General features: G+C 45.7%; 1 protein-coding gene across 6 annotated transcripts in view; it reads left to right on the top strand.

Moving 5' to 3' along the window:
- The window catches only part of STARD9 (StAR related lipid transfer domain containing 9), a 125273-nt gene that overhangs the window by 79622 nt on the left and 27642 nt on the right, over positions 1 to 18009 (top strand). For 3 of the 6 annotated variants that reach the window (XR_013450483.1, XM_036084606.2, XM_036084599.2), the window contains exons 11-22: positions 166 to 263; positions 676 to 885; positions 1068 to 1165; positions 2254 to 2331; positions 2758 to 2829; positions 5635 to 5814; positions 9277 to 9328; positions 9660 to 9797; positions 10455 to 10537; positions 10673 to 10776; positions 15560 to 15747; positions 16213 to 16678. Coding sequence is in view for 5 of the 6 variants with exons in the window: in XM_036084606.2 (XP_035940499.2) it covers positions 166 to 263; positions 676 to 885; positions 1068 to 1165; positions 2254 to 2331; positions 2758 to 2829; positions 5635 to 5814; positions 9277 to 9328; positions 9660 to 9797; positions 10455 to 10537; positions 10673 to 10776; positions 15560 to 15747; positions 16213 to 16678 (1767 nt within the window). In the remaining variant the exon portion in view is untranslated. Of the gene's footprint in view, positions 1 to 165; positions 264 to 675; positions 886 to 1067; positions 1166 to 2253; positions 2332 to 2757; positions 2830 to 3018; positions 3226 to 5634; positions 5815 to 9276; positions 9329 to 9659; positions 9798 to 10454; positions 10538 to 10672; positions 10777 to 15559; positions 15748 to 16212; positions 16679 to 18009 lie in introns of those variants that run through there. The other 3 variants (XM_078079476.1, XM_036084602.2, XM_078079477.1) reach the window with 3 other exon arrangements.

Here is an 18009-nt window from a genome sequence, read left to right as displayed (position 1 = left end):
CAGTTCATTACAAGATGGTAATACTTTTTCTGGTAGTGAATTCTAAAAAGAATTTATCTTGTGAGCTTTTTATATAATGTACAACATAATGGATAGTGTCTTTCAACAACATTATAAGGACAGTGTCTTTTTTGCTTTTGTTTTTGTTTTCATTGACTGTTTTAGTGAAAGAGCAGATCCCAGTTACTGTAAGGACCGCATTACTGAAGGAGCCAATATCAACAAGTCTCTTGTGACTCTGGGAATTGTCATCTCCACCTTAGGTATTTTGCTGATAGACTGGATCATCAGAGTGGGACGGAGACTTTGGAAAATAACTCACATGTTTTCATTTTATGAAAATGGGGTAGACATTTACAAGGTTCTTTTTTATAAAGTTACCTTCTGACTGAGGCCATAAAAATTGATATTTGTCTGCAGTTGAGAACACTGTGTGGTCATAATCCCAACCCTCTCATTTCAAGAAGAAGGGAGACTGAAAACTCCGTTTGTGGCTCAGATAGTCTGTGTCCTGAGTCCAAAGTCTAATTCAGGACTCAAACTTATAGCATTCTATCATGCAGAGAGGGATTATAAAGTGTGATACTTAAATTTGTGTTCTCCAACCATTGTTTTAATGCATGTGTTTCACAATTCCTTTCTTCTTCCACTTTTATTATTTTGTTGTCTTTAAAGCCCAGAATTCCCAAGCATTCAGCAGCTGCCAGAGCTTCAACAGTACAGCCAGTGATGGTGGTGACAGTGGGATCCCTATCTCTCCTTCTGGGACCAGCAGTGGAGGGGGGCCCTCCCGGAGGCAGTCTTACATCCCATACCGGGACTCCGTGTTGACATGGCTGCTGAAGGACAGTCTTGGAGGCAACTCCAAAACTATCATGGTTGCTAGTGAGTGGGATGCTGGAGCTGGTTCTGTGTTGGGACTGGTACTCTGCCTCAGAGAAAGGGCCATGACCACCCATTTCATTAAGAGTCTCATAATACAGCATGGACGGTAGCAGTAAGGCAAGTGGTTACAGGCTGGGTCAGGAGGGCTTGGTGTGGTTTTTAACTTTCTCCTTCTACCTCAGCTGTGTCTCCTGCACACACTTGCTACAGTGAGACCATGAGCACACTGAGGTATGCATCCAATGCCAAACACATCATCAACAAGCCACGGGTAAATGAGGTGAGGCCTTCATTTGAAGTCTTGGTCTGGTATGGTTTACACTAAGTTCTTTTATTCTCTCATTTTTTAAATTCCTTCCTTCCTTCCTTCCTTCCTTCTTTTCTTTCTTGTTTCCTTTCCTTTCCTTTCCTTCCTTTCTTTCTTTTTCTTTCTCTCTCTTCACCCTCATCCCAACTTGCCTGACTTTGCCAAATGAAAATGGAGTGGAATTCTTTCTTTCAGTGTCATACCCTTCTCTCATATCTCTGCTGACTTCATTCAGTTGCCTTTTTGAATAATTTATTTTAGATACTTCTCTGAGACCATTCCTTTTAAGATCTCTGGTGTACCACTGCCACCCTAAGGGAGATCATTTAAAAGTTTCTGTGTTCTATGCTTTTATTTTGAGTTTATGTTGATGTATGCTTGTATTTTATTTCTTTTCTGTGCAAACTGCAGTGACCTCTGTTTCAGGCTAAAAAGGGGCATATTAAGAAATTTATTTGTTTTGAAAAGTGGAGTAATAATGAGAAATTTAAAAAATATGCTTTGCAATTTCAGTGAAAAGTTTCAGGGCAGGGATCACAAACTGGTGGCCAGGCCTATATCGCCCATCTGTGGACTGTTTTATTTTTTTATTTATTTTTATTTTTTATTTTTTTAAGAGTGAACTACCTGTGGACTGTTTTAAAAGGCAATGTAATTAGGTGGGTACTAAGTTTAGTCACATTACAGGAAGATGAGCATCGACTGCCTACACATGTGCTGGCACTTGTGTTACCCGTCCACCTCCTGCTCAAGGGCAGCGATTCTCATACTTGAGTGTAGATCAGAATCACCTCCTGGAGGGTTGGTTACACCACAGCTGGGCCCCAGCCCTCAAGAGTTTCTGATTTGGTAGGTGGTGGGTGGATGGGGAAGCAGAATTAGCATTTCTAACAAGTTCTTAGGTGGAGTTGATGTGGTTCTGGGACCATACTTTGAGAAGACTGCTTCAGAAGTTACTCCAAAGGAGTAAACCACTTTTTCCAAACTAGTTCTGTGTAGCATCTTAGAGCTGGTTGGGGCCTGATATCAGTCTTTGTGAAACCAAGTTCTTTGTGTTTCAGGATGCAAATATGAAACTGATCAGAGAACTCAGGGAGGAGATTAGAAGACTCAAAGCCATGCTGCTGAGCTTCGAACTGGTATTCAGGCTATCAGAACTTTTCTGTTCCCCCAAACCTGCTTTTCTTCTGCATAGAATCCGAGCCCTGCTGCATTCCATGTTTTCAATTAAGGGACACTTGTGGAACAGAGGCAGGAGCAAAGACAGGACATGGATGACTCTGATTACCTGAGTAGTTTCAGATGGGGTGGACATCGCCACTATATCATTTTTGTTGTCCAAAGGGCATTTGCCTAAATGGCCCTTCTTCTGTGTGTAGGTGGATTCAGGGAATGGGGCCCTCTAGAAAAATTTCTTCAAATTTTCCTTCTTTGTACCAGTGTGAACCCCAATATTTAAGCTTCTGATTTGTTTCTGATTTTAATGATAAAGTCTTTATCTGCCCCTCTCTTCCTTCATAAGAGTAAGGGTGAGACCCACAAAGCACATCTGTCTCTTTGTGCAGAGAAATTACAGTCTATTGAATGAGGAAAAGGATGAGAGTCTGAAGGAGCTGGTTCTCCAGAATGAATTGAAGGTGGGTGAATTGGGTGGACTCAGTTATGCTCTGCATCACCCTGGTAGTAGGTCTCATCTCTCTCCATTATTCCTGAGTCATGGCTGCTCCCTTGTGAGAACAGAGTTTCTATCTAGTTTAGAGACAGTTTTTGTCTTCATTGAGCTTTGAGTGGGGAATAAGTTTGCCTTAGGGGCTGGTAACTGGCTTTCTTTGTTTTGTTCTTTTAGGGGTTAATGATAACTCCCTTTGGATAGGGAGAAAAAAATTATTTTCCAGTCAGTAAATCAACTGACTGACATGTATTCATTGAGCACCAAATAGGTGTTCAGCATGATGCTTCAAGAGATACAAAGAAGTTCCTTCCCACAGGTGGCTTGCAGTCTAATTGGAAACACATTTAGAGAATGGTTAAAGGTAATGAACTATAGTAGTTATATGAAAAGAGCTTAGGGAAGGAAGAAATCATTATGGCTTGGAATTTTCAGTGCCGGCATCACAGTGCTGGGGCTGGAGGCTAGAGAACTTGAACTAGACCTTGAAAGATTGGTAGAGTATGTTAGGAAGAAAAGGGTAAGGCATTCGGGGTGAGGGTGGGATAATTTCAGCAAGGCCATGGAACTGAAAGAATGAACTTGTGTGGGAGGCCGTATGGAAGCACACAGTGTGAGGAAGACTGAGCTGACTAGAATACATGCTCATGGCAGAGAGTAGTGGAGGTAAGGTTAGGGCCAGTTTAGGAGTTTGGACTTTACATTCACAATATTAATCATGGCTTCTTGAACCAGTTTGGTGACATAATAAAAGTGTATATTAGGAAATTAATATGACAGCTGTGTGTAGGATGAATTGAAGGGAGGGAAGATTGGAAGCAGAGAGATCAACCAGGAAGGAGACTAATTTTGTGACTCCATGAGGGTGAGGGCAACACATATGGGGAGGTTAGATTAAATGGTGATTCCTGGAGACACTTACAAAGAAGAAATGGCAGGCATTATTTGGTGACAGTTTAGAGTTAGATACCACAACCCAAATGTCCCAATTCCCAGTACTCTGTTGCATCATCATTATACATTATAAAGTATCCTGGCTATGTCAATATTTTGTTACCCAAACTAAACTTTAGGACTACATCACACATCCAGGCATTTCTCAAAAATTCTATGCTTAAATATACGTTCTAATTTTTGGTTCAGAAAATATTACTGCTGTATACATAAAAGATGAAGTACAGAGTCAAAATCATTCCAAGCTCCTTAACAGTTTTACATTATACATTTCTGGCAGACCTGGACTTGAATCTGCCACTTGCTGGCCTTTGACCTTATGCAGTAAAGGGGTAGGTGATGAAAGCCAGCCAGAAGGGGAGGTGTGTTCAGCGGTACCTCCAGGTAGCTGAACCAGGCAGGCTAAATTGTAAGCCAGAGTGCCCTGCTGCTCACCTTTGCCAGGTCCTCATCCAACCCAGTCCTTCATGGGTACCCTGTAAGTCTCACTCTTTGCAAACTTCAACTCAATGAGTATAATGTTAAAAATAACATTTCTAGGGTATGTAAAACACTTGTACCTAAACTTGTCATACTTTGTTTCTTCTCAAGTACTTAGCTGAATCCAGGTCCTTTTCCTGCTTCCTCAGTTCTTCCATTCCCAGATAACTTTAACTTTCCTGCCTGGGCATCCATTTCCACCAAAAGAAGAAAAAAGCACCGTACATTCAACATTGTTAATTCACGTTCCCCGGGTGGCGTTACCTTAAGGCCTCTAACTTGCTGTATTGTGTGTGTGTGTGTACACACACATACATATATACATGTTTTTTTTTTAAGGCGGGGTAGAGGGAGAGAGAGAATCTTAAGCAGGCTCCACGCCCAGTGTGGAGCCCGATGTGGAACTCGATCTCACAACCCTGATATCATGTCCTGAGCTGGAATTAAGAGTCAGATGCTTAACCCACTGAGCCACGCCAGCGCCCCTACATATTTTTTAAACTCTGTTCCTAATACATAGTAAGCCCTCAATATTTTATTGTTATTATTACCTGGTCTTTCAGACCAGTTTTTCTTTTTCTCTTTTTTTAGAAATTTTAAATAGAATTTTTATTGGAATATGATGGACATGCAGAAACATAAAATATACAAAATACAAAAAACACAAAATACAACATAGTAGCATTCAATGGATTTTCCACAAAGTGCACACAGCCATGTAACCACCACCCAGATCAAGAAATACAATACTACTGGTACTACCCAACGTCCCTCATGGCCCACTGCAGTCAGTGCCCCTCCAAAGGTAACAACTATTAAAACAACTGTCAGACCAGTTTCTTATAGTCTTCATTCTGAGGAGATTCCTCTTGATGCCTTGTGTATCTTTGAGCCCCATATAAGCTTATATTAGGATTTGAGGTTCTGCACCTTGGGAAAGAAGTGTTGGGTCATAAAACTATTCCCAGTATGGATCACATAGAAGAGGGATAGGGAAAGGGGAATTATAAACATAGATATATGACTAACATCTCAATTTTTAAAAAATAACATTTATGGCATTTTTTTTCAAGTTATAGAAACAATACACGCTTGTTGCAGAAAACTTTAAAAATAACATTTACAGAGGGAGTTTCTATTTATAAAAGTAATACTTGCTTATTGAAGAGATGTTAGAAAACCGCTCACAGAGGAGGTGCAAAGGCCTCTGTGGAGCTTTGAATAGTAACACTGAGGAAAGTGAGGAAGGAATGCCATGAGGAATCAGACTAGGATGACTGCTGACCTTAAGTCTGCTCCACAGGCGGGGTGTCTAAAACCGCCTCCTCCATCTCTGCAGATAGACCAGCTGACTAAGGACTGGACCCAGAAGTGGAACGAGTGGAAGGCCCTCGTGGAACATTACAGAGTGGACATCAACAGGAGGAGGGCTGGCGTGGTCATTGACTCCAGCCTGCCACATCTAATGGCCTTGGAGGATGATGTACTCAGCACAGGTGTCGTGCTCTATCACCTCAAGGTGAGCAGGCTGGTGCATTCCCTCTTTTCCTGAGCCACTGGCCCCAGAGGTCAAAAACAGAGAAGTTGAGGGCAGTAGCCATGCGTCTATGAATTGAGCCAGTTGCTGCTGAGCTGCCTTTCAGGTTTGCCCTCAGGAAACTGGGCTAGCCAACCAATTGTGATTCATTTGCTTTTGTATAATTTGAGCAGAAGACTGGAAATCAGAACAATTATTTGTTTTTCTGTGGCTGCCACTGTGCTCTTAGATAACTTACTTTCATTCTCTGTGATTTAATCTCATTTTAAAGTAAGAAAGATGCTGCTTATATTCCTTTTCTGGCTTCCTGAAGGACAGGAGTGCAGACATGGAAGTGAAATCCTAACCTCAAAATACCATGGGCACTCCCAAGCTCTGCACATCCAGGCTGCTCACAGACAGCTTTCAGAGGCTAAAGGGGATCAAGATCTGAAACAGTTTCCTTCTAATACCTCCCCACTTCTCAACTCTCAAGTCAACAAAAAGTGCACCTCCTGCTTCTCCATTACTAGGTTTACCGGGGAAAGAAGAGAGGAGAATGAAAGTAGATGCAGAAAGCTTAAAGAAAGCATGAGGGAGAGCCCAGAGAGCTGGTGGGCCAGCAGGGTGGGGCAGGGCACAACATGCAGCCATCTAGAAGTCGGAATGAAGCTCCTGCCTTCCAAGAAGGACCTGGATCACCTGGTTGTCACATGGAGGCAGGTCCTCATTTCTAAATGAAGCATTTTGAGAGTTAGTCCCCAGTGGTAGGTAAGTCATATCCTGTCCTCATCAAAAATATTTGTCTCCCTGTAGAAGGACAGTCTCTGTGGTTGGCAGAACATACTTTATGTGGCCAAAATCCCTATGCTCACTGAAAATCCAATCATCATTCTCCTAATTGCCCCCAGCTGCCATTTGAAAGGAACAGAGTTTATGGGGGATACATAATACTGTTCTTATCCCTGGAGAAATCAGACTTCTAATGCTGTCATGCATCTGGTAGTGAGATGTTAAAAGGCGCTCATTTTAGGATAAGCCCTTAGGGAAGTTGTCAGAGACCGAGCCTCTCAGAAAGTTAAAGTAGCTTATTTTCAACACAGTGAGTGTAAATTCGCTCAGTGAAAATGCCTCAGGCAGAAGTGGCTGTTATCTAAATAACAGATTTAAATACCAAAGGCTGTCAATTCTTCTATTAGTCAGAACCAAGGGGAGAGGTTGGAGGTCAGGAAGAGACCAGGTGGATTAAAATGGTTAATATCTGAGTAGAACTGATCTGCTGTATTGGTTGGATGTGGAGCAAGCAGATGAAGCTAGAATTCAAGTGGTAGAACTCAGGGTGGCATCAGAGGGTTAAAGGACAGGACTGAGATTGAATCAGAGACAAGAGATGAGTGCAGGCCTCATCTGAATGTAGGAGTGCTGGTTTTCATTGCAGAATCTGTGTGCACTGAGGGTGGTGCCCCCTCCTTGATGCGTTTCCAGTGAACCTGAGGGATGAGGGTTCAATCTAGTTCTAAACCTGGAATTCTGCATTTTATATACCCATTTTCTCCCTTTTTGTTTGTTTAGATCCTGGTTTGGGTAATAGTATAGCAGTAATTGCTCAAGGATCTCTGTGTGTTTGTTTGCATTGCTATCTTGGTTACAGACCTAATCCCTGTCTATGCCCAGGAAGCTTTTTTTCCCTTTGGTCACCTTGGGAAGTACCTTGGGTGGGAAGAGGACAGAGGGAAGTGTGGGTGGAACACAGGTTACTGGAATCCTTGACTTTATTCTCATAATTGCCTTGTGCCATTAATTCTCCCTGCATAAATAAGCAGAGGGGGCAGCAAGCACAGGCATCAACTAAGTCCTTGTTAAATGAGATACCATTGTGTTTTGTGGTGGTTTCTGCCCTGTAGATGTAGGAGTTGTGATAGGCTGTGACCTTATCTTTTAGTAAGGAATGCATTTCATCATCAGGGCTGATCATGAACTGGCAGGAGAGGTCTTGACCCCTTTTCCTCAGTTTTGTTTGGTGGTGTTTGTAGAGGCCAGCATTCATTTGTCTGTGGGTCCTCAGTGGCTGAGCAGGAAAGGCTGGGCTCTGGCTGTCTGTGGGTGCAAGCCCAGTAAGGTCAGAGTCTCATTCATTACTTCCAGGAGCCTGCCTTTACACCAGCTATTTTAGGGGAGCTGCAGGGACCGCCCACTTCTGACTGCTAACAGTGAAGCCTAGTAGGGAACTCTCTGCTCACTTCAAAAACATCAGCTACCAGGGAGGTGGTATGGTGAGGATGGATAAGCATGGGCTCAGGCCCAGAGAGACCTCAATTCTAGCCATGGCTCTCCTATTTAGTATATAGTTTCCCTGGACAACTTTCCCCATCAGCTTCAGATTCTTCTTATATAAAAGGGGGATAATAACTATTTTAGGTTGTTTGAGGATTAAGTAAGAGATGTCTATAAAGCACTCAGCGCAATGCCTGGGACATAGTGATTGGTTTTTCAATATATGATAAACATGTATCTAAACTCAGCATCTCTGTTGTCATGTTGCTGCCTTCCCCAAACAGAGGTATGTGTTCTTAAAAGAATTGCCATAATCCAAGGGCCAAAAGGCCCTGTCTTCTACTAACCCAGTGATTCGTTTATGCTAACTCCAGTTTCCCTTCCTCTCTTATACTTTCTTCCAGTCCTTTTTGATTCTAGATATGCTTTTCTCCTATTTGTGCTTTACCCTTCTTAGCATCTGGTATCTGTTGAACTTTATCTGTCGACCAAGAAGGTAAAAATCCTGTGCTTCCATACATCTTCATAGAACATGTGTCTCTTTGGGGCGCCTGGGTGGCTCAGTCGTTAAGCGTCTGCCTTCAGGCTCAGGTCATGATCTCAGGGTCCTTGGATCGAGCCCCGCATCGGGCTCTCTGCTCGGCGGGAAGCCTGCTTCTCCCTCTCCCACTCCCCCTGCTTGTGTTCCCTCTCTTGCTGTCTCTCTCTCTGTCAAATAAATAAATAACACCTTTTAAAAAAAAAAAAAAAAAAAAAAAGAACATGTGTCTCTTTGAGACTAAATGGACCAAACTTGGACCATACCAACCTTAGTCCCTGGAGGAAAGTTCTGCCTGTGTGCCCACTTTCTCAGACTAGAGAGTCTCTGACCAATGGTTCATGGCTGTTCCCTAACATCAGGCTGTGGGACAGAAGGGAGTTTGCCAATACTTGTTGACTTTGCAAAGAGCTGGTGCTGCTTTCTTATGTCCCACCTACCACCCCCCCCGCCCCGCCTTCTCAGGGGCTTCCTGGGCTGCAGTGAGTGGGCAGAGCAGTCAGAACAGCCTAGACCAAAGTTGTGAAGTGGTGTGGAAAATGCCAGGGTGGGCGTGGGAAGACAGTGGTAACACTCCAACAGGTAGACTCTGCTTTGGGGGCAGGCTGTGTCTCTTTTTACTCTTGTTAAAAGGGCTTTGTGTTTTCCTTTAGGAAGGGACAACAAAAATAGGAAGGATTGACTCAGACCAGGAACAGGACATTGGTAAGTGCTAGAACATTTGGGTCTGGCACTGTGGCAGGTAGTCATGCGTGACCAGTCTCTTTAGAGGAGCCTGATGATCCCCTGATGAGAAGAAGGTATCTCTGAAGATCAAGGGACTGTTCCTGTTTTGCTTCTATGTTGTGGTCGTGGGTCGGGGACATGGTAGGAGGAGACCCACACGGTGGGAGGATCCAGGTCTGGGTGGTTTCAGGTGGTGGCTCCTCTTCTCTTGTCGTAATGTTAAGATCTTTCAGATGTGGATTCTGATCTCATAGAAAGGGTGTTCCCCTGGGTTGTCTCCCCACCCCATTGACCCCCATCTCCTGTATAGTCCTGCAGGGGCAGTGGATTGAGAGAGACCACTGTACTATCACCAGTGCCTGTGGGGTAGTCATTCTGCGGCCTGCCCGGGGGGCCCGCTGCACAGTCAATGGCCGGGAGGTTACTGCCTCCTGTCGTCTGACCCAAGGTAAGACTGCTTATAGCTCTATTTATGCCAGGATGAGGGATGGACTCTCTCCATTCTCATGGGACAAACCCAGAGAGCTCAGTGAAGCAGGCTTTAAAGTTGGGACACCCAGCCTCTGCACTCAGAGATGTGAAGATTTCCTAATACCACCCTCTTCCCATAAACAAAGAAGCCTTAATTCTAGGGTTCCAGGGTGGAGAATGACTCTCTGAAATTTGTACCTGTGTCCTTGGGAAGGTCTCTGAACCTCAGTTTTCTCATCTGTAAAAAAGCCATAAGAGAATTGTTGTGAGGATTGAATGACCTAGTTCATGTGATGTTCTTCACAGTTCTTGGCACCCAGTAAATACTCATTATCATCATTGCTATTACTACTATTGTTAACCTATTACTATTACTACTATTGTTAATCTAATGTTAAGCATTCCCTCACTACTCCACTGGGAACTCATTTTGCTTTCCCTTGGAGTAGCAGAACTCCTCCTATTCATTTTGTTAATTCAGTACATACGCTGTGCGACATCCAGTGAATCTTACTGCCTCACCTAAGTTATCAACTTGTTGAGGGCAGGATTTTGTTTTCCAGAAGGGTGCCCTACACATAATACATACTCAGAACGTGAGCTGTTGATTGATTCTCACCTGTCTCTGTCACAGGAGCAGTCATAACCCTGGGGAAAGCACAGAAGTTCCGATTCAACCACCCAGCAGAGGCCGCTGTCCTGCGGCAGAGAAGGCAGGTGAGTGTGCTCTGGTTTCAAGGTGGCTGCCAGCCTCCCTGCTTCTCCTTTTTGAGGGACAAGTTTGAGCTTTGTCTCGTTCTCTTGGATGGGGGTGGTGACAGCAGCCTCACCACTTTTCTTCCTCGTGCCCAGGTCGGAGAGGCTGTCAGTGGCGGTGGCTCTTTGGAGTGGTTGGACTTGGGTGGAGATGTCACTGCATCCCGGTTGGGTCTCTGCCCTTTGCTTTGGAAGAAAAGGTGAGAAACATGTGCTCCTTCTGCTGTGGAACCTACTGTTCTTACTTAGTCTCTTACAACATGGAGCTGGATGGGGGAGGTGAGTGTGAGTGAGTGAAGCCTGTGCAAGTGATTGAGGGATCCCGAGCTAGCTGCTTAGCTTGTTGTTGGCAAGGAAGCGGTCTTGGCCTTCATTCCTTTCCTGTTCAGTATTGTAAGTTTGTTCATCACTGAAAGGAGTATATCATTTGATGTTTCCTATGGCCGCTTTCCTCTGTCAAGATTTGAATGTGACGTGTTCATACGTATCTTTGAGACTGCTTCTGAACTTACCTCCCTGTGTTCCCCTTTAAATTCTGGACTGCCTGTGTGTGAGTTCATAGGGTGTGTCAACTTCCAGGACTATGGCTTCCTCCAGGGTTTTAAAGAGAGTATGGGACTGAGAATCTTTTTTTTTTCTCAATACCAAGGGTCCAGAACTACACATAAGAGGGTCAGAAACTCCCAGAACAATATGCAAATATTTTGGGGTTCTGCCCTCTCATACCCACTTCGCCTGCATTGTGACCATGGAAACATAGAGTCAGAGTTTTCTATGTGATTGGTGGCAACTACTTTTCTTCTTCATAGTCATTCTTGATCCATTTCTACATAGAATGCTCTTCCCGGATCTACATGTCTTGTAAGTCGGATACTGGGAACAGTGGTATCCTTCCTGTAAGTCAAAGTAGCCTCTGACCTGGGGACGTTCTATAGAAAATGTCAGCAGGAGACTCAGTGTCTGTGAGATCCCTGGTGTTGGGAGGCTGCCTAGCACCATGAGCACGGGGTTCTGGAGGGGTTCTGATGGCCCTTTCCCCTGGTTCCTTCAAGAGGGATCTAGCTGTTCTTTTCTCAGGCCAGGAGCATTTGCTGGCAGCTGATGACAGTCTTGGGTCTGACCTTGGTGGTGAGGGGCATTGGACGTAGGAGCAGAAGTGCTGTGATGCAGGGAGCATGAACAGCAGGCAAGTCCTCACGTGCGGGCTGCTAAGGACCATAGGATGAGGCAGAATCTAAGGCAGGATGGCCCCAGTGTTGCATGACGGAGGACTCTATGGAGTGACAGGGAAGGTGGGAGAGGTGACACAACTGGAGTGTATCAAGGCCAAGGCGGATTAAGGAGCAGCTGGAGCGTTTGTTTTGTCAGAGTGCAGTCATGAAAGGAGGCCTTGTCTTAGGTCCGGTTTCTGCTGGGAAGACGCACTGGAGCTCTGTCTTTTCCAGAGTTCACAGGTGTGCAGAGAAGAGAGCCCTGCAGCTTAATGAGCTGTGATATTGAAAAGTCACGTTGGAGTTGGATAAAGCTGCATCACGTCCTGAATTTCTGAAGTAAAAGCTGTGTGGCTTTAGGCAAGTTACTGAGTCTCCGAGTCTGTTGGCTCAGCCTAAGTAAGGATACTACCATCTGTCTCCAAGAGATCCATGTGATAGGGGTTGAAAGAGCAAGTACATGTGGAGTGCTTTGCCCGCTACCTGACGCTGCCAGCCCCGCTACTGGGGGCCCTTGTTCAGAGCTGCCCAGGTACACAGCCTCCCTTTCATTTTTGTGCCTCCCACCTTGTCCCAGCTGACCCATCCACCCTAGAGAACATGGGTCTTCTCCTGCCTTTTTAAGGTCTTCTCAGCTCTCTAGCGCATGGGTATTGACGTGACCTTTCAGCAACACCAAGAATGCATCCTTTCATTTGGAGAGGACAGAGAGGGATTGGAGAATCAAGGCCTCTCCCACTCACTGCCTCCAGTCTTTAGCACCAGCTCCAGGAGCCTGTGGGCTGGGCTGGTCCTATGCAGCTCCCGTAGCTAGCATCTGTGTGCCAGGCCCTGGTGGAAGTGGGGTGGAGTGGGGCTCAAGCCTGTGATTGGGCAGAGGGACCAGGGAGAGAACCCGTGAGAGAGGAGAAAACTGCCTGTTGTCAGCTGGGCTCCCAGACTGGGTTTGTTGCTGTGTCTCCATGAGAGTCTCATCTGTTCTGGTGGGGTTGGCTCTAAAGCCTCTCCTTGTCCTAGAATTTTCTTCCCTCGTGTTTCTCTCTGGAGGAGCACTCATGGGGAGCCTGCAAAGCTGGAGCTAACTCCAGAGCCAGAGGAGATTGGCCAGTCTGCATCTTTTTACCCTTTGCAGCAGTGATCTAGACCAGAGAGGAGTTTGTCCTCGAAAACTGTTGCATTTCCCCTTTGGAATTTTGGGGGCTTAACCTTAAGTGCTCAGAGCCTGGGAGACCCTGTAGCTGCTGCCACTGCCGCCTTAGTGAGTACACACTGCTGCATTCTGCTGCAGAAGCTGTCAGGCCTCGAAGCAGCTGGGAGGCCTGGGGGAGAGGGTTGGGGAGGGCGTGAGGGAGTCCTGGCAAGCAGGCGACCAGGCAGCAGCGGGGAGATGCTGGAGCCACCCATGATGAAGGGCAGTCATCTAACAGGGGTCCTTGGCTGGCAGGTAACTGAAGACTTGCAAGTAGTAGTCTACCCAGATATGTAACATAATGTTGGTTTTTTTTTTTTCCACCTGCTTTCTGGGTGGAAAACACATTTGACTGATGTGCTTAGCAGAGGAGCCATTTTTCAGTCTGCTGGCATGTGGCATCTCAGGTGAATGTGCTGTGTCTCTAGTGATCATCCCAGACAGCTTCCCCTTGCAGGTCTTGTTGGTGCTGTGAAGGAAGCTGCATTGGTTCCGCAGAAGCTGACTGGCTCGCTGCTGGGGGAAGGGTAGAGGGAGTTGTCTGCTCTGGAGAAGCAAATTGTGAATCTGAGGATTGGGAGACAGGGAGAGAAGGAAGTTGTGAATACTCTCTGGGAATTAAGAATAAAGATGCCCTTCCTGCTCTTTGCATCTGATGGTCTGGACTTTAGCTGGGTTTGTCTAAGACCTTCTGATGGTCATGTTTGTAATTCAGCCATGTCTGTAGTCAGACAAAATTTGGAGCAGTAATGCAGGCATGATACATATAAATACATGTATAAAATGTTTCCCATTAATGGCCTTTTCTATCTGTTCGGTGTAACTGGTTTTCTATTCTAACTGCTGTCCCTAGTCTTTTGCCTTACATGTGACAAAGGGTGCTTTTCCTTTTTTCTGTACATTCCAGTGTGTGTATTTGGCCTTTTGCCCATAGCAGTCAGTGCCAGTTTTCCCCAGAGCATACTCAAGTATCTGGGCCTGTCCAAGTCCTCGGACCCATTGTAGATTGAGTCACCTCATAGCCTCCTTCCCAGGGAAGAAATTGCTATCGTGTCACCTCCTACCCACACTCCCCCCTCCCCATTCATCCTTCACTCTCCTCTGAAGCCTGCATTAAGAAATCACAATTTCTTCTAAGGCAGAGGCAGCAAACTTTCTGTAAAGAACCAGATAGTATTTTAGGATTTGTGGGCCGTACAGTCTCTGCTGCAGCTACTCAAGCAGCCTAGATAATACATAAGCAAGTGAGTATTCCAATAACACTTTATTCACAAAAACAGGCAGTGGACCACATTCGGCCTATAGGCTATCGGTTATGGAGCTCTGCTTTGATATACCCTCTGTGATTTTATTCTGCTGTACAAAGTAGCAGATGTAAGCCAGGTGAACCCCCTAGAGTGCTACTGCTCAGACTATGTAGTGTAAGTCATTAAGTGGGCCTTGAAGAGGCATGGCATCCTGGGACTGGAATGAAGTCTAAGGGCTGGCTAAGGGAGGGCAGATTGGGGCTTTTTTATTAGCTTGCAGCAGATCCCAATCCCTCCCAGTCACTCCCTACTCCCACCACCTGGAATGGCCGTGCACTTGGCTCCTTTAGAAACCTGAATGACAGGGATGGAGAGACCTTGCTGTGAGGTCCTTGCATAGGAGGCCATGTGTGACCAAAGGAAAAGCCACACAGGTAGAAGCTGTCAGTGTTCAGAGGAAGGCTCTAACTCATCCATGGCCACACAAGAACCTGATGGCAGAATAAAGCATGACTGCAATCTAGAATTCTTTTTAAACTTAGTATTATGGAGAATTCCAAATACACAACCAGTCATCAAATCATGGCTAATCTTGTTTCATTTATATCCCCACTCCCTTTCCACTCTCCCCTGCTCTCCCCTGACTGGATCTAAATAAATCCCAGAGAGTTTCACCAGTAGGTACTTCAGCATATATTTCTGAAAGTTATGGTAGTCTAAAACTCTTGAACCCTATTCTTGGGCTCATTCACTGAGAACCGCCCTTGAGTGGAGACCAGCTCTCCTCTGGGTCTCCAGGCACACACACAGGTGTGGTGTGCATATAAGTTCTCTCTCCTCTAGATTGGCTGTCTCCTACTCCCAGGTCACAGAGGGTTTCTGTTTCACAAAATGGAGATGGAATCATAATCTCTGAACATGTAGGAGAGTTTCCATTCCCACAGTGTTTGTTGGAGCTTCTGTTCTACTCTGTTTCCAGCAGGTTTTAAGCAGACCTTTTTATTTTTTAAAGGACAAAGCTTCTTGATTTAGCTAAAATGTTTGTGTTTTTTAAAGCTGCTTTACTTTCCTGGTCATTTTCCTTAACCAGAATGAACCTGTGTTTCTGGTCAACTCACAGTCTAAGAATATGCTAGTCTAAGGACCATTTTCCCCTCCTGCACTGTGACATCATGAACTGCCTGTGACAGCATGCCTATGTGTGCTAAGTTGCCAGAAGTTCAAAGCCCACTCTGCCCTGTTGAATTCAGGGCTCTCAGAAAGGCTTAGACTGCCACTGGTTTGTCCTGAACTGGGTTTGCATTTCCCTTGGGTAACCCTGGCCTCTCTGTGATAGGAGAGTGCTGGAAGAGCAGAATGACGAGGACCACCAGCTGCTGAGGGCTGGAGAGGCGGCCCACAGGGCCCAGATTCAGCAGCAGCACTACGTGGGGGATTTGAGGCAGCGAATCCTAGCGGGACAGATTAGAGCCAAACAGGATCTGGAGTTGGACCAGGCGCACATCAGCCGGCAAATTAAAGACAGTAGGTGCCCACTGCTCACCGTGTCTGCTTCACCTTCTCATCTCTTCATTTTCATGCTTCCACATCCTTCCGTATTCTCTCCTTTGTTTTCTTTGTGATATGATGGAATCTTCGGTATTAGGTGTTCTCTCCCCTCTTTCAGAAACCAGAGGCTCTTATGAGGGGCTGGAAGCAAGAATAAGGAAGCTACCTTCCTTACTGCCCCTCAGAGTGATGGGCCCCCTGCTCTCTCCTCACGTGCACATTTATCCATGCTTTGCTGCCTGCCCCAGCATGTGCTAAGGCCTGGGGGCTTCCTTCCCTAGCCCTGTGGTAAGGGGGCCCGGTAGCCCTCATCCACCACATCACCCCTCGCCAGCACTTTCCCTCCATTTATGTCCAGCCACAACCAGAGGTGTCTGAGTCTAGGCTGCACGGGCAGGGAGGGAGGTGCTGACTTTCTCTCAGGGAGTCTTTGGTTCCCAGACCAGCAGTGGCTGCTCGGAGAAGAGACCTGGCTGGCTGGCTTGCAGCAGCAGCAAGACCACGTGGTAGAGAAAGAACTCGAGGCCTGTGTGCCACCTGGTGCTTGGCTTCAGGCAGATCCTGAGACTCTGCTAAACCCACTGGTCCGAAGCCAGAAGAGGGAGGTGCGACTGCAACTTGGGCGCAGGAACGTACTTCGGGCAGCACAGCGGGACATCTGGCGAAGAAAGGCTTCCTTCCAGCTAGAGAGAATCATCAGGAAGCAGGGGCTGCTGGAGGCCCAGAAGGGACTGGAGCAGCCCAAGGCGTTGTGCTGGCTCCAGGATGACCGCACCCAGAAGTCCCCATACCGGGTACCCGGCACTGATGCCGTGGCCCCAGGGCCTCAACATAGAAACAGATGGACAGGTTACAGTTCTTTGAGCCTCCGAAGGCTCTGCAGCCGGTACTTGCCCCAGCTGCACAGGTACAGCCAGCGGTGGTCACCTGGGATCATTGGCTGAGGTTTACTGCCTTGTTGCTCAGGTGGTGTTCTTTACTTCCCAGGGCCTCAGTTTCTCAGTCTGTGAAATGGAAAGATTTGCTTATTCCTCTCTTCTCCACCACTTTTTCCCTCTTTTGACTGCTCTTCTTTCTCTGTAGGTGAGATCTTCTAAGACTCAGGCTTTTACCTTCTCCCATTTTGAGTGGCAACTCTTGTTGCTTTGGTGATATCTTCCAAGTGAGAATCTCAGCCTCATTTTTCACCTGCTCTTTAGACCGTGGCTGTCTACGTACATCTTGTGTTTGTCCTGCCACCGCCTCCATCTCATCTCTCCTCACACCAGACTCGGTTCCCACATGCTTCCTCCCTCTCCCTCCCACCTGTCCTGCCACCTCAAGTGAGCTTCCTGACCCTAAGCGAGTGGAACACTATCTTTCTGACTCCCAGGTCCAATTTGGGATCTTCCTTGTTTTTTTTTTCTCCTTCACTCCTTTCAGTCAAGGTGAGGATGGAGTAGGGGACTGTGTCTGCTGCTTTATATCCTCCATGCCTACCCCAGGGCCTTGCCCATACAGTTCATGTCTGTTGGTTGTTTGCTCACCTCTCTGGTCTTCATAGTACTAGGCAGGCTTTTTTTTTAGACTTTTTATTAAAATTTTTCAAACATAAACTAAGTTGAGAGTATAGTATGCCTATCTCCCACATTCAGTAGTTACCAAGATTTACTATGCTTGCATTAATCTCCTTTCCGTCCTTTTCCTGATGAAGTATTTTTAAAGCAACTCCTAGACATCATGTTATTTCTAAAATACAAGGACTTTTCTTATAATCACATTGTCATTATTCACCTAACAAAATTAAGATCAGTTATTCAATATAATCTAAAACCTAGGCCATATCAGATTTCTCTAATTGCCTCAAAAATATCTATTTACAGTTGGTTGTTCAAATTAAGACCCAAGTAGGAATCACACACTGCATGTGGTTATGTCTTTTAAGTTCCTTTTAATAATACTTTCTGTTTCATTTTTATTTCTTCATATCATTGATTTGTTAAAAGTGGATCAGTTCTGTAGAAGATGCCACTTTATAGATTTGCCTGTTTGATTCCTTGCAGTGTCATTTAGATTCCTCATACTGCCTATTAATGGAAGTGTTCCCTAAAGGCATGATTAGATTCAGATTCAGTTCAGTCTTTTTATAAGATAAAGAAATTGAGCAGCAGAGTGTCCCTGGGCTTCTCTGAAGCCAAGACTAGTCCACAGTTGCCTTTTGTCCCTGTAGAGCTTTTCTCTGACCCCAAAGGCTAGAGG

This window comes from Halichoerus grypus, chromosome 8, assembly GCF_964656455.1.
Source record: "Halichoerus grypus chromosome 8, mHalGry1.hap1.1, whole genome shotgun sequence".
Taxonomy (NCBI): Eukaryota; Metazoa; Chordata; class Mammalia; order Carnivora; family Phocidae; genus Halichoerus; species Halichoerus grypus.
The sequence above is the reverse complement of the archived record's forward strand: the minus strand, read 5'-3'. Positions and strand labels throughout refer to the sequence as shown.